Here is a 16,171-nt window from a genome sequence, read left to right as displayed (position 1 = left end):
ATTCCATCACAAACACATACCAGAGTTTATTGAGCCATTTCTCAATCGATGGACATCCCTTCAATTCCCTTTTTTTTTTTTTTTTTTTGCCCTGAGAAGAGAGCTTCTATGAAAATTTTTTGTACTTATATGACCTGAGACTTTTACTAGCTGTGTGACCCTCTTTCTACCTCAGTTTCCTCATCTATAAAATAAGGAAAATGAGAGCACTTTCAGGGTCATTGTGAGGATAAACAAATAATATTTGTAAAGTGCTTTGCAAACCTTAATTCATGCTATAAATGCTTAGTATTATTATTATTATTATTATGCAACTTTTTTTTTTTACTGTTAATAACTTTTTTAGGACTCCATGCTCAGTAGTGAGATGGTTAAGTCAAAAGATATGAGCAGGTAGTTATCTTTTCTTACATAATTCCAGATTAATTTCCAGTTTAGAAACATTCTGTTAGAATAGAATCAGGGGCCTTTATATTTTCAAAGTATCCCATTGTTTTGTGTCTCATTTTTCTCCTAGGTTCTTTGCAGAAATCTGAAATGGAAACTCAGCTCCAGGGTTCCTTTACTGAGCTAAGAAAGGCTCTGTTCCAGTTGAATGAGAAAGATGCTTCCTTGATCGCCACGGTAGATGCTCGCCTTCTCCCTTTTCTAGGGCATATGTTGCTTGGGGAGGGATGTGTGTGTACCCAGGCAGAGGTGTGTGGGTGTATGTAGGAGGCAGCCAGTATTTGATCTCTTACCCTGCAGGTCGAGGACTTCCCACAGACCTTTTCAAAAAGAGAACCTAAGCTACATGGAGATTGCTCATTCTGTCCCCCCAGAAGCAAGGCAGGCCGGGCTGGACTGGACTTTCCAGCAGCTATATCTGGCTTGGATAACAAATAAGACTTGCACAGGTTAAGGAAACCTGATTTTCACCAAAGAACAGAAAGAACTTGAGGACAGAAGCTGTGAACCTCACTGAGTGTCCCTGTAACACAAGGTGACTGACTCAGTCAAGGCATTTACACACCTCTCCCACCTTTGTACATTGTAAATGTCACTCCCGAGCTGCAGACTTTTCCCCCTCATTTCTTTACATCTCATTTTCTGATGTTATTATTCAGTCTTTTTTTTTTTTTTTTTTAGTGGGATTTTCTTGGCAAAGATACTGGAATGTTTTGCCATTTCCTTCTCCAGCTCGTTTTACAGATCAGGAAACTGAGGCAAACAGGGTTCAGTGGCTTGCCCAGAGTCGCACAGCTAGTATCTGAGATCAGGTTGGAACTCAGCAAGATGATTCTACCTGACTCCAGGCCCAGCCCTTTATCTACTGCTACCTAGCAGCCCTGAATCCCATTTAGGAAACTACTTTTAAGTGTAAGTAACTAAAAAAGATGATCCCTAGATCTGATCACACCCCAGCATGCTGGAAGGAAGGGTTCACAGCTAGTGTGGATGATGGAGTAGTAATTTCAGAAAAGTTCCCAAATCTGTGTGATATGCCTGTCCCACTTTCCTCCCTTCCTCTCTTCCTCCTTTCCTCCCTTCCTCCCTCCGTTCTTCCCTCCCTCCCTTCCCCCTTTCCTTTTTCCTTTCTTCCTTTCTTCCTTCCTTTCTTTCTTCCTTCTTTTCTTTCTTTCTTTCTTTCTTTCTTTCTTTCTTTCTTTCTTTCTTTCTTTCTACCTTCCTTCCTTCCTTTCTTTTTCTCTCTCTCTTTTTATCTTTCTTCCTTTCTTTCTATCTCCATATTACTTCAGTGCCTATATATATATATATATATATATATATAAAATGCATATATATACATATATGTGGGGGGGAATCCATCTGCAACATTACCTAGATGAATTTCTCCAGAAATTCAAAGAAAAATGTCAACTCCCTTCCAATACTCCCACTCTGAATGATTCCTGCCCACTTATACATACATATGTCTATGAATATAGAGATGTATATACACATGTACATATATATATAGATACTCATATAAAGAGAGTGCCAAAAACTCACTGGGCATTTCACACACATATGTGTATCTATACAGAATCATATTGTATATATGCACGTGTGTATACCTATATGTTGGTGTGTGAACAAAATATATGTGTGTACACATGTGTACATAGTATGTATACAGATATACATGTGTATGTATATTTATATGTATGTGTTTAAATCTATATAGTAGATGACAGATAAATTGCTAGTTGATAAACAAGGCATAGACACAGGTACATGTACACATAAGCAAGCTTCCTTCTGGCTCTCTTATGTTAAGAAAAATGCCCTAAAACCAAAGAGCCCATGATCTTGGGAATGGCCATCGCTAAGGGTTTGGTTCTGGACTCTGAAGCACAAGGATGTTACTGACGCAGCCCAATGTGGGGGAGGGAGGGAGCCCAGAAATTTGAATCTGAGCCCTGACATTCACTAGCTGTGTGATTGTGGACACGTACCCCAAGCAGCTCCCTAAGGGGGGGGCTACTAAGTAATACATGGGCTGAGCGTGTGTGGGTGGGAAAGCAGCTCCCACACAAAGGAAGTCAAGGATACTCAGTGTCCGTGAGCCCTCATCCGAAGGGCCCTCTACATTCCCATGGAAAATCTGAACAGATAACAGAGGTCGGAACTTAAATGAACAACTAAAGACATTTGAATCAGAACCAGTCTCATCAGGTAACTTTGGATTATTTTTAGATGCAAAAAAAAGTCATAGACTTTTTATTGAGGCTGAACTATCAGAGGAACATTATCAGGTCTTTTCCTTCACACTGCAATGGAAAAACTGCATACTTTGGAATCAAAATCCTGGATTCAAATCCTGATGCTTATTGCTTGAGCAGCTTTAGGTGACTCTTTTCCTTACTGGTTAAAAAAAAAAATGAGTTTGAAGAAATGGTCTCTCCCACTCTGGTCCTTTCTGGATCTTATCCGATGGTCTTATCACTTTGCAGAGGAAAAAGTGGGCAGGAATCACTTGGCAGGGAGCCACGCCTTCTTGGAGGTGCTGGAGAGACTGGGCTGCTCATGGAGTGACCCAAGTTTGTTTTTGTGTTTGCTCAGGCTCACTCCCTTCTCCACTGGCATGAGTGCCATCAGTTTTGTAGCAAAAGCGGGCAGCCCACCCAGAAGAATGTGGCTGGCAGCAAGCGCGTGTGCCCCTCTAGTAAGATGACCCACTACCCTCAGGTGAGCGTTGCTGTGGGGACTGGGGTGGTCCAGTGGCAGCCCCTGACACCTCGCTCTTCCCTAGATGTCCCCAGTGGTGATCACCCTGGTGTCCGATGGGACCCGATGCCTGCTTGTCCGCCAGAGCTCCTTCCCTAAGGGGATGTACAGTGCCCTGTCCGGATTCTGTGATATGGGTAAGGAGCCTTCAGACACAGACACTGCACACGGGGGAGTCTGTCCCTCTGGCTATTTCCTTGTGTCCCGTCATCTGAAAGCTTAAACTTTCGAGCACCCCCGACATCCCTGGAGAAGCCCCTGGCGTGTCCCTGTTATATACCAGACACCCGATGGGCAAGGGTCCCGGCCGCCTTCTGGCTTCTATTCCTTGTCTGAGTTCGCCCCCTCCCTCTGTCACAACATCCACACTCCACACCTGGGGGTCCTGAGTTGCCGGCTGTGAGGCAGCACCCCGATGACTCAGTTGGAGCCCTGATGCCGGACCCTCTGTCTCCCACACACAGGCTCCCCAAATCACCCTCCCCGCTGCAGGGTTCTCCCAAACTAACCCGAGTGCTTCTAGGTGAGACTGTGGAGGAGAGCGTGCGGCGAGAAGTGGCCGAAGAGGTGGGGTTGGAGGTGGAGAGCCTGCAGTACTCGGCGTCCCAGCACTGGCCCTTCCCTAACGGCACGCTCATGATCGCCTGCCACGCTACCGTGGGGCCGGGCCAGACCGAGGTGAGCCTCTCTCTGTCCACCCCTCCGTGTGGTTCCAACACACAACCAGCCCATTGTTAGGTGTTTAGTGGGGGCCGATGAGATATAACATGTGACCCTGTAAAGAGCTTGCATTCTGTTGGAGGAAAAAGAGATTTGGAGAGTAATTGGGTTTGGAACTGAGTTTGTAATAACTGCAACTAGCATTGATGGAGCACTTTGAGATTTGCCATCATCTCATTTGTCCACGAGGTAGATGCCCATTTGTAAAACTCGCTCTGTAAGAGTGAGAAAAATTAAGTGACTTGCCCAGGATCACAGAGATTCAAATAGAAGTGTCCCGAGTTCAGATCCAGCCTTCTTACTCTTTAATACTTCTTTAATACTCTTTAATAATATACATACAAGTCTCCATAAAAGATATTTAGCTTCCTGGCTCCCTCCTCATACACACACCTAAGCCTGACGCTGTTTCTTTTTCTTGGTACCAAATTTGACCTTTTTGGCCAAGTCAGGACAAAGGACTTCCATCATTAGAGACTTTTGTCCTGGTCTCATGGACTCTTAGAATCAGAGTCGGCTTCAGAGATCTAGTCTAAGGCATCTGAAACTATTTTTTTCCTTTCCTGAGACAATTGGGGTGAAGTGACTTGCCCAAGGCTTAAACTTTTTTTTATGCAACCCCATCCTAAATCTGAACCAAGGGGTTTCTGGCAGTGTTTGTGCATGCACAGGGCAAAATGTGCATGAATCAGAATCAAGGCTGCAGGGACGTTGTGAGATGCAACACGGGGAAGTGCTGCCATTAATTCAAAATCAAACGTACAACCAACCCAAAGTGTTTCTTAGATTCATTGTGCTTTTGATTTAGAATTTATTTGAGGGCATTGCATTCAGAAACCTTGTATTGGGGGCAGATTTTTATGATTCCCCCCATTCAGTTATGGCCACAAGTCACAGTCTGAGAAGCTTTGATCTATTCTAGTCTGCCGCCCAGGATAGGAACCCCTTCTGCAGAGTCCCTAACACGCTCTGCCTGGATTATCTCCACCTGTTGAAATTCCCAGGCGTCTCATGACCCAGCCCAAATGAAGTCATCCGGTCTCTGCTTGCCAAAGGCACCCTGGTGTTTGGGCTTCAGTGTCTAGAGTGATCTGTGTCAGCCTTTCTTGGGGGCCACAAAGGCTAATAAGCTTCTTGTAAGACAAAAGATGCCATCCCATATACTGACCCACTATCCCAAGGAGAGAGCCCAGGACCTGGAAGGAGAAAGCATCAAACACTTATCGGGCTGTGGGATCCTAAACAAGTCACATAGCCTCTTTCTGCCTCAGTTTCCTCCTCTATAAAATGGGGGTAACCGCAGCAACTGCTTCTTCTCTGGATTGTTGTGAAGAGCAAATGAGATAATATTTGTAAAGCCCTTTACAGACTTTAAGGTGCCAACATTGCTAGCTAGGAGAGCTCACTTTTTAGTGCTCGTCATTTGTTTGTCCCCTGACCTCTGGGACTCTCCCACTCCAACAGGATTTTTGAATCTATCCTGACCAGACAGCAGGTTCAGGATACTGTTCTCCATAAGACCTGTTTGAAAACCATTTTCTCACCTTTCTTACCATGCTAGGGACAGCAGGGGAAAACTGACACTCTCCAACCCAGCTTCAGCAAAGAATAGCAGGCAGAACAAACTGCATTTAAATACGTGTTGATTGATTGAACAATTATCAACTGGGTGACCCTGGACAAAGTGTTGGAACTGTTTTATTTAAACTTTGTTCCTCATGCAATTCTGTGGGACTTTTATCAACAAAGTCACAGAGAGGCACAGAGCCACACAGTGGTGGGACTTCTCCTTCCCTGTGTTCTCTATACTACCAAAATTCATTAATTCAATAAGCATTTATCAAGGTCCTACTATATTTCAAGTACCATGTAAGTACTGGTCCCTGTCTTCAAGGACTTTACATTCTCTTAGTGGAGAGAGTTAGAGGAACACATGCACAGATAATTAATGTAAATAAATACAAAGTAAATAAGGTTTTCTTTTGAGGGGGAGAGGACTTCAAGAAAGACCTATGTAGAAAATAGCCCTTGAAATGAATCTTGAAAAAAAAAAAACCTAGTTATTTTAAGAGCTGGAGGAAGAAAATGAAGGACATTTCTAGTCTAAGATCGCGTAGGCAAATAGAGCCTAAAACATATTCCTATCACACACTCAGAAAATTCATAGCATCTTTATTTCTTGTGTCTCCCAGATCCACGTGAACTCCCAGGAGCTTGAGGCGGCAGGCTGGTTCAGCCTGGAGGAGGTGGTCTCCGCTCTCAGGAAGAAAAGCCCACCTGCCCGTCAGCAGGATGGCTCCATCCCTTTCTGGTTACCTCCCAAGGTGGCCATTGCTCACCAGTTGATTAGGGAGTGGGTCCAAAAGCAGAGCTCCTCTTCAGATCTTGTTTAACCCCATCGAGACACCTACAGATATCTCTCTTCCACATCCTTGGGGGACATAGCAAAGACTGATGGAGGCGAGCAACAGTGGCCGGAGGCAAGCCAGCCTCCCAAGCTGAGACGCATTTTGGGACGATGGAGAGAGCATTATAGGAATCCCACCCCTGATCCTTACTAATGGCAAGTCATTTATAACATCACCGAGTCCTGGCTTTCTCCTCAGTAGAATACCAGTAGAACCTACCTCGTGGGGTCAGTGTGAGGAAGCAGCAAATTCAGAGTTTTGAAAACCTTATGGCTGACATTTATATATAGCATTGTTATTGTTATTAGGCCTGTGATGTGGAGAAGGCAAGCCTCTCATGAGAGACCTCAATTAGGAGGAGAGCGAGAGGCCCCGTAATTTAACAAATGGGAGACTGGGTTTGAGTCTGGTGAGAGGCTTCCAAACTTGCCAGCTTTGTTACTGGGGCAAATCACTTAGCTTCTCAGAGTCTCTGTCCCCTTGCTGTAAAGTGGGCATATTAATACCTGGACACTCCCCCTCAAAGGGCTATTATAAAGAAGGCACTTTGCACATCCTTCCAGTGTTACAGGAACATAAGCCTTTGTGCCTGCACCAGAACAATGAGTGCTTACTAAATGACGAATGAATGATTAGATAAAAGGAAAGCAGCATTGTTCAGTGCCAGAGAAGGAACTCTATTTAAATATTGCCTTAGGAGCTGTTAAATTGTCTACACCTTTGATCCAGCAATATCACTACTAGATTTGTATATCAAAAAGATCAAAGAGGAAAAGGACTCACACATACAGAAAGATTTACAGCATCTCTTTTTTTGTGATGGAAAAGAATTGGAAACTGAGGAGATGCCCATCTGTTGGGGAATGGTTGAACAAGTTATGGTATACAGAGGTGATGGAATACTATTGTGCTGAAAGAAAAGATAAAGGGGAGAAGCCCAGTAAGACTGATGTAGAATGAAGAGAACAGAACCAGAACAATTTATATGAGGATGGAGATATTGTAAAGACAGTAACTTTGACAGATTTATGATTATAATCAATCACAATTCCAGAGCACTGATGAAACGCACTCCTCACCTCCTGGTGGACAGGGGAAGTAATCAGTGCCCAATGAGACACTTTGGTTTTTGGGTGGCCAGTGTAAAAATCTGTTTTGCTTGACTATGTATGTTTGTAAAAGGGTTTTATTTTTCTTGCCTTCTCAAAGTGGGGGGAAATGTGGATCTCTATGAAAATAAAATAACAATGAATTTTTAAAAATAAAGGTCATATGCGAGATGACACTAGTAGAAAGGGAAAATACAAATGAATGTAGATTCTTTCTTATAGATTTCTCTAATTTTCCCTTTGACACCAAAGTCTTCCTGATGGAAGGCCTGTTGGGTTTCTATAGCTAGGATTCCAAGTTTTTACCCTAAGGATTAAAATAATCTTGAGGTTGTTTGGGGAGAATGTCAGCAGTACTTTCAGCCGAATATTTTTAAATGTACAGCAAGTGGCAAACCATTTCTATGTGAGTCACTAGAATCAGGGGACAGTTTCATGGCAGCAGTATCAGAAATCTCTGCTGTTATATTTAATACATCACTCATTTCCTGAGAGGTAGCAGTTGGATGCCGCTAGCCTAGAATGCTTTTCCCAGTCCCCTCCTTATGTTCTCCTAGAGCAGAGACATGTTGATGGCTGTCTCTAGCTGTTGCAACTGGGGAGGGGAGAATAGCTCTCACTACCATGTGATTTACTGAGCTGTTGGTCCTTGGTAACCAAATAACCAACTGTTTTGACAAAGACTAGTGACATGTAAAGTACACAGAACTCTGTTTTCTATCATGGTAGAGTCTAACACAGAAACAGCCTCCTAGAACTAGAAACATCGAATAACGCAAATATTTCCAGAATTAGAAACTTGTAATACCCCCAAATATTCCCAAAAGCCACACCTGCCTCAGGGTTACTGGTAAATCAGTAAATGGCAAAATTGGAACCTCGGAAAGTTAAGCACAAGTTAGAGCCAGGCTGGCCTCTGGTTTTCCCGATGCAGAGGAGGCAAATTAACACAATCAAATGCAAAAATGGTGGTTCTCCTACCAGTCAATGATTTAGCCTAATTTCCTTACTTTCTATGTAAAGAAATTCTTACTGTTCTATGAAGAACAGAGAGTCCTAGTCACTTGTTGGGTAAAGGCTGCAATCTGGAAGCAAAAGAGAAAGAATATGGGCTAGTTTCAAGCCTACAGAAGTCAGACTTAATGGGAGCAGCGTGGGACTGTAGCCCACCAATATGAAAACAGTTAATAAGGTGTTAGATAGAATTCAGTGAACCAAATCTATTATTTCCCAGTGATCCAGCTCTTTGAAGTACACATAATATACTACTATTTGGGGGCTCAGAATAGGTACTTATTTTAATGACTGAAATTCTAGCCTGAAACCTATCACTTGGGTCCCTTTCCTTGATAACAGAGCAACTTTATCCCAAGCCATTACTTTTTTGTTTTTTGTTTTTTTAAATAGATGCATTTAGTGAAATGGCATATAAGTACTAATAAAACACTTCTATCAAGAGACCGCCTCATATTCTCCCAGAAACAGATAAATTACTGATGAGAGCGAAACCAGACAGCCCTGTAAAGTTATGTAAAATTACCAACAAAAAGTTATACAAACTTAAAGGGACTCTCTGGAATCAGGAAGAACTTCCAGAGAATGACTCCTTTCATATACAAACCTAGATGGTCCCACATCCTCTGGAGTCAGGAAGGAGAATATCAGAGAATATGCCCTTTCATATACAAACTTAAGTAGTCTTGCCTATTCTGTTCTGTTGTTCTATTTCTGTATGAAGTAGGCCTTCAGAAAATGTTTCTTTGCAAAAATCCTTTCTCTCTTGAGAATAATTGCCAGTTATCCTGGTGTCTTTCTAACAATAAAAGCCTTTTTATCACAGCTTTTTAGTAAGCAAATTTTCTTTGCTACGAGTCCACTGGTACTTTGGTACCTTGGAGACCAAGGATCTCACACCCATCCCTCCCACATCTCTTCTTCACAACCCTACCCACATCATTACCACCAATGGAAAAAGTGTACACGTCTAGGGAAAACATATGTCTAGAGAAGGAAAATATATGTCTAGGCACCTACAGACAGGGGCAACAATGTCCCTTTTACACAGACCTTCCCATGAGATCAACTCACCCTTTATACTGGCAGGTCATTACTTATTAACATGAATACACTGAAAGGTAGGGTAATAAAGTGGATAGACCATTGACCTTGAAATCAAGGAAACGTGTTAACCTCACTATGTGACCAGGTTCATTTAATTTTTCAATACCTCAAGCAACTCTCTAAGAAAGGACTTCTTAATTGGGAAATTTTTAAAAGTAAATATTTTGACAACTGTATTTCAGTATAATTGGTTTTGTTTATAATCCTGTATGTTTTTATTTTATGTATTTAAAAATATTATTCTTGTTTGGGACAAAAAGACCTACCCAAAGTGACTACTCAGAGATCACTCATAGAAAGAATTATCTATTAGAATCTTGAGAAGTGGACCCCATGCTGGTCTGTGAGCCGAATTCACAGCAGGACAGGGCCATTCCCTTGAAAATGTTCACAACTTTTATACATTTCAGACAAAGAACCCTCAAAATCCCACCCTCTATATGGTATGATTGGTCACATAAGTCTATTCCCCTATTTGGTCAGTGGAATGCAGTAGATGTATAGCTTTCCCACCAGTGTCCTTCTTTGAATAATAGAATATAGTCCAGACCTTATCTAAAATTACATGTTTCCTCACCACGGATCCTCTTTTGGACAGTAGAACGTAGTCTGGGCCTTATCTGAAATCACATGCTTCCTAAACTGAGGCCTTTAAGGCTTTGGATAACAGTCCCTGATCAATATGTGCTTAATCTGTAAGTTCTTCACCTTTTCTCCACACATTCTGAAAAGGAATTCCTAGATTTCATCAGACTGCTATCATACATCAGAGCCCATGACATTAAAAAATGGTTAAGATTCCTCTGCTTTAAAATTATAAATTACAATGTGGTTGCCCATTGACCTCATGGGATGGACTTTCTACACAACAATAAAATCATATAAAATATTCTTTCATCAGAATACTGGAACACACTACATTTGGACTTACATTATCCAATGATAGGCAAATTATACATGGAATATTCTGTTTCATCCATTAGATGTCTTCCCATTATTATACAAAATAAAAAGTAGAATTCAAAATATAAATCTTCAATATTTCAAGAAGCCATGAGCTCATCAATCTTGAGACTCCCCTCTTCTTACAAGCACAGGTTACAACTTCTCCATGACTTTATAAATGCTTTTTAAAAATTGGGGTGCCACATCAAGAAAAAGATATATGGAGACAAAATGCAGATCAAAGCATACAATTTTCCTTTTTTGTTTTTTATTTCTTGTGGTTTTCCCCCTTTGTTCTGATTTTCCTTTCACAATATGACTAATATGGAAATATGTTTAAAATAATTGTACATATATAATATCAGATAACTTGCTCTCTTGGAGAAGAAGGAAGGAGGAAAACTTTGGAGCTCAAATCTACAAAAATGAGTGTTGAAAACTATCTTTGTATGTAATTAAAAAAAAAAACTTTTAAGTGGAAAAATGGCGTGCCAAAAAAAGGACATACATACACCATCACCTTACAAGGGGCCTTGGGAATTTAATGAGACTGATCTTTGGGTAATGAATAGACAGCCCATCAGTCACCTGGCTACACACAATACCTGAAATGTTTAAGACATTGCAAACCTTTCAATGTTGTCCATCAGTTCCTTGACTCTAATTATCCTGTAGCTTTAGATTCTCATTGACAAGAAAGTGTCTCTAGCAGAGGACTCTACCTGGGATTCTCTTCTGTCTAAATCCCATCTGATCTCAAGATCTTCTCTTTTGCCAAAGGAATTCTGACTCATTTTCATTCCTCTGTGTATATGGGTTCATTGCAAGTAGAGGAGAAATCTATTTCCCAGTGGATGAAGTAGGTACAATTAACTGACTGAAACCATGGACCAAATGGGAGTATGTCCATGATCTCTGGGTTTATCAGCCTTTATGTAAACCCATACAAATGCATATATACACACAAATATGTTATGTATTATGTGTACATACATATACCCCATTTTTCACTCCTTATAGGCAACTTAGAAAAAAAACATCACTTACTGGTTCATAGATAAGAGGCAGTTTCCCATTGGATCATCTGGCCCTTTGTCTACAACTACATAAATTTGAAGTCAGGGATTGTGGGATTTGAATCTGATTGTGAATTTTGTTCTCACCTTTTCAAGAATGGAGACCACAGAGATCGTCCCCGCTGGTCTTCTTTTTCTTCTTATGAGTAGGAATAAAGTTTCTTAAAATTGTCTGTGGGCTTTTGTCAAATGTATGTTATTGCACAATCCTGAGCATAATATATATATTTTAAAAATTCATTAATGAAGAAAGAAGAATCAGGAGGCAACTAGTTGGTGCAGTGGATAGAGCACCAGCCCTGAAGTCAGGAGAACCTGAATTCAAATCTGGTCTCAGACACTTAACATTTCCTAGCTGTGTGATCCTGGGCAAGTCACTTAACCCCAAATGCTTCAGCAAAAAAAAAGAAAGAAAGAAAGAAAGAAAAATCAAAGCAAATTGTACCTCTTCCAGTGAATGGCAGTACTGCTATCCCCTCAAACTCTCATGTGCTTCCTAGTGTCACGTGCAATTCCGGCATCTTTTCCCAAGTGAAGTCAACTTGGAATATCGGCCCATAGGAGTTCTCTCACAGCACCCATTAATGGAACTCCTTCTCCTGGATATTTCTAGCAGGAATTCTCAACCTGCATCTGTGAATTTTTTTGTTAATGTGTTGAAAACTGCATTCATTATAATTGAGTTTCTTTGTAATCCTGTGTATTTTATTTTATGTATTTAAAAACATTGTTCTGAGAAGGCATCCATAAGTTTCACCTGCTCAAAAAGGTCTATGACACCATGGAGATTAACAGTCCTGGCTTAGGTTATGTGAGCATAGGGAATCTACATTCTTATCTCAATCTCAAATCACTATAGTGCTTAAGAACATTCAAGTGGGGAACACTTTGGGTGGTTTTTTGGCCTCCTGGACAAATGGGACAGCATTTCTTTGAACTAGGAATGTCTATTTCTGCTGTAAGTGGTAGAAAGGTTGGAGTGAAGAGGCAGGTTCATGTTGTAAATTGTAAAATAGAGCTGGATGGAGGAAAAAAAAACTAATAAAAAAGATCTCCAAGATGGAGGATGACTCTGAACAGAGCCAGTAGGAGGGTAGATTCCCCCATCTGGTGTTCAGTTGCTAAAGTCTCAAACTCTGTCTAGAAATCTACAGAGAAGCAATTTGGAATGTTAGAAAGAAAACTGGATTTAGAATCAGGAGAAACCAGGTTCTAATCCTGCTTCAAGTATTGATTAGCTATGTGATTATACACAAGTCACAACCTCTCCATGCCTCAGCATCCACCTCTGTAAAATAAGGACATAATACCCACCATCCAAGGTAGTTGTTGAAATCCAACAATGTGTAAAATTCTTATTGTCTCCATAGAGCCTGTTTTTTTCTTTGTATCCCTAGTATTAAGCACAGTATCTGGCACACAGAAAGCACTTGATAAATGTTTGTTTGACTGATTGGATACCTTATGACAGGGTTTTGGAGGATAAAATTAATCTTAAAATCTCTGTAATCAAATTTTTCCGACATGATATAATGGAAAAATGACTTGGATACGACATCAATAGCTACAAGTTCAAAGTTTTACTCTGGTAACTACCACAGTGATCATAGATATCACCTGGAATGTCTTTGAACCTCAGAGTTATCTGCAAAATGGAATGCACCACCTACCTCCCAGGTAACCCTTGTCAACATTAAAGCTCTTTAGAAATAGGAGTTCTTGTTTTTATTAATTTCTCAAAGCTAGAAAAGTGTATACAGCGAATGCCTTTTGGTGTGAATCTCCTTCCCTGTGGCAGAATTGTGTCCCCATGTTTGGCGTCTATGGAGTTGGTACAGAAACATGTACTGTGTAAAATAAGCATTTTATAAAGCTCAGACCAAGAATGAGAAAGAACACAGAGAGGGTCAGACTTTCAGAATAAAATTTCTGTGGGCAGAGCAGCAAACACACTGGACAAATGGGACTCTGTCCAAGAGCACTAGCAGTTTGGGGAAGAAGTAGCACACAAACCATAACTCTACCCCATGAATCTGAATCTGCTGTCAGTGAGGAGATGCCTTAACTTGGGCCAATACTACTAATAATTTTTTTATTATAGCTTTTTATTTACAAGTTATATGCATGGGTAATTTTTCAGCATTGACAATTGCAAAACCTTTTGTTCCAACTTTTCCCCTCCTTCCCCCCATCCCTTCCCCCAGATGGCAGGTTCACCAATACATGTTAAATACGTTAAAGTATATAATACAATATATGTATACACATCCAAACAGTTATTTTGCTGTACAAAAAGAGTCAGACTTTGAAATGGTGTACAATTAACCTGTGAAGGAAATCAAAAATGCAGGTGGACAAAAACAGAGGGATTGGGAATTCTATGTAGTGGTTCATAACTATTAATAATTTTAAAACAAGTTTTATTGAAAAACAAACTTTATTCTCTAATACTTTATTTACCTAGTGATCAGTTTCAAATACTTTATTTACATATTCATGTCATACTCTGATGAATATATTTACCTATAGATAAGCATGTGTTCACCTGAAAGCTTCTGAGGATTTAACCTGCATTATTATTTTATCCATCACTTTCTTAAGTCTAGACAATCAACATAATAATAAACTAAAACAAATTACCGAATAGGGATCTTACAAGATGGATGCTTCCCAAGTCACTTTGTGAGTTTGAGGGCTCCTGGATTCCAGAATTGATATTAGATGTTCAGTGGAAGATATTTCTTGAAAGAAAAGATAAGATCAGATAGGATGATATGAAGGGACTCAAAAAGCCATTCCTGGCCAGCCAAAAGATCTGGTTGCTTGGCCAGTGTGGGTTATAGATAAATGTGACAAGTGAACAACCCCACAAAGTTGTCTTCACCTCCCAAAAGAGTGTAATAGGTATGATGGGTTATTGTTTTCTGTTTTAAGTATTTGTTAATGCCTACTTAAGTAGAGGTGTGATGGAACCAAATTAAACTTAAACTTGAGAGAACTGGTTGTTAAATTTTCAGTATGAGCATTTATATTTCAGAAACCAGCAAATACTACAAATTTATTAGTTTATTATTATGTCAATAGTCTAGACTTAAGAAAGTGATGGATTAGTTTATTGTTATGCTGATTTAGATTTAAGAAGATGACCTGATTCATTTATTATTATGTTGATTGTCTAGACTTGAGAAAGTGATGAAAAAATATTAATAATGCAGATTGAATGTGTTTGATATGGGTACATTTTTCTCCCTAGAGAGCCTATTGTTAAAGATTTAGCAGCACATTGCTGCTGCTGATTCTTTTATATATGAGGCCTTGTGTGTGTGTGCATGTGTGTGTATGTATGTAAAGAAATAAATGGCTTACCAATCAAACTCCCAAGAAACTATTTTACTGACCTAGAAAAAATAACAACAAAATTCATCTGGAAAAACAAAAGGTCAAGAATTTCAAGGGAACTAATGAAAAGAAAAGCAAACAAAGGTGGCCTAGCTGTACTAAAACTATATTATTAAGCAGCAGTCACCAAAACCATTTGGTATTGGCTAAGAAATAGTCTAGTTGATCAGCGAAATAGGTTAGGTTCACAGGACAAAGTAGTTAGTGACTATAGCAATATAGTGTTTGACAAACCCAAAGACCCCAGCTTTGGGAATAAGAATTCACAATTTGACAAAAACTGCTGGGAAAATTGGAAACTAGTATGGCAGAAACTAGGCATTGACTCACACTTAACACCTTACACCAAGATAAGGTCGAAATGGGTTCATGATCTAGACATAAAGAATGATATCATAAACAAATTAGAAGAACATAGGATAGTTCACCTCTCAAATCTGTGGAGGAGGAAGGAATTTGTGACTAAAGAAGAACTAGAGATCAATAAGATTCCATAACATTCATATACTACAATTTATTCATCCATTCTCCAGCTGATGGGCATTCACTCAGTTTCCAGTTCCTTCCACTACAAAAAGGGCTGCCACAAACATTTTTGCACATGTGGGGCCCTTTCCTTACTTTAAGATCTCTTTGGGATACAGGCCCAGTAGAAACACTGCTGTGTCAAAGAGTTGACTTTGATAACTTTGAGCTTATGAACTCCAGTTTTGTAACAACTACTTGATGTCCTTGGAAGAATCCCTGTAGAAGAAAGAGCTTCTTTCACCACTGAAAATACTTGGACTTTTTTCTTTTTCTTCCGTCTTTGAACAGGGATTGATTTATTATAATAAATCCTGCCAGTTGTATCCCCAAAACTGAATTTTTCTTCCTTGACTGATCCCTCTCTTTCTCTGCACATTCCTCTCCTATGAAATGCTTTATTTTTCTATCCTAAGTTCTTTCAGAATGTTCCTGGTTGGCTGTGCCCTAAATGGGCCTGAAAGTTTACACAAATCACCTCTATACCCCATGAATTTGAATCTACTGTCAATGAAAAGATGCCTTAGCTTGCTAGTAATTTGTGGCTTTGGTCCACAATCATTGGACTCCAACTGATGGGTAAATAGACAGGATGGTTGAGAGAATTCCCCAACACTAAGTTTTTAATAAATATCAATTGAACTGAAGAACTTCACTA

At 40.1% G+C, this 16,171-nt stretch overlaps 1 protein-coding gene across 4 annotated transcripts in view; it reads left to right on the top strand.

Moving 5' to 3' along the window:
• Window positions 1-9,686, top strand: part of NUDT13 (nudix hydrolase 13) — a 28,440-nt gene extending 18,754 nt beyond the window's left edge. For 2 of the 4 annotated variants that reach the window (XM_012540633.3, XM_023495366.2), the window contains 5 exons: window positions 518-624; window positions 3,046-3,171; window positions 3,236-3,347; window positions 3,734-3,888; window positions 6,123-9,684. In XM_012540633.3, the coding sequence (XP_012396087.1) occupies window positions 518-624; window positions 3,046-3,171; window positions 3,236-3,347; window positions 3,734-3,888; window positions 6,123-6,323 (701 nt within the window). In that variant the 3' untranslated portion in view covers window positions 6,324-9,684. Of the gene's footprint in view, window positions 1-517; window positions 625-1,245; window positions 1,360-3,045; window positions 3,172-3,235; window positions 3,348-3,733; window positions 3,889-6,122 lie in introns of those variants that run through there. The other 2 variants (XM_031956522.1, XM_023495368.2) reach the window with 2 other exon arrangements.
• The last annotated feature ends 6,485 nt before the right edge of the window (window positions 9,687-16,171 follow it).

The sequence above is a fragment of the Sarcophilus harrisii genome, chromosome 2 (assembly GCF_902635505.1).
Source record: "Sarcophilus harrisii chromosome 2, mSarHar1.11, whole genome shotgun sequence".
In the NCBI taxonomy this organism is placed as follows: domain Eukaryota; kingdom Metazoa; phylum Chordata; class Mammalia; order Dasyuromorphia; family Dasyuridae; genus Sarcophilus; species Sarcophilus harrisii.
Note: the sequence above shows the minus strand (reverse complement) of the source record. Positions and strands in the feature narration are given on the sequence as shown.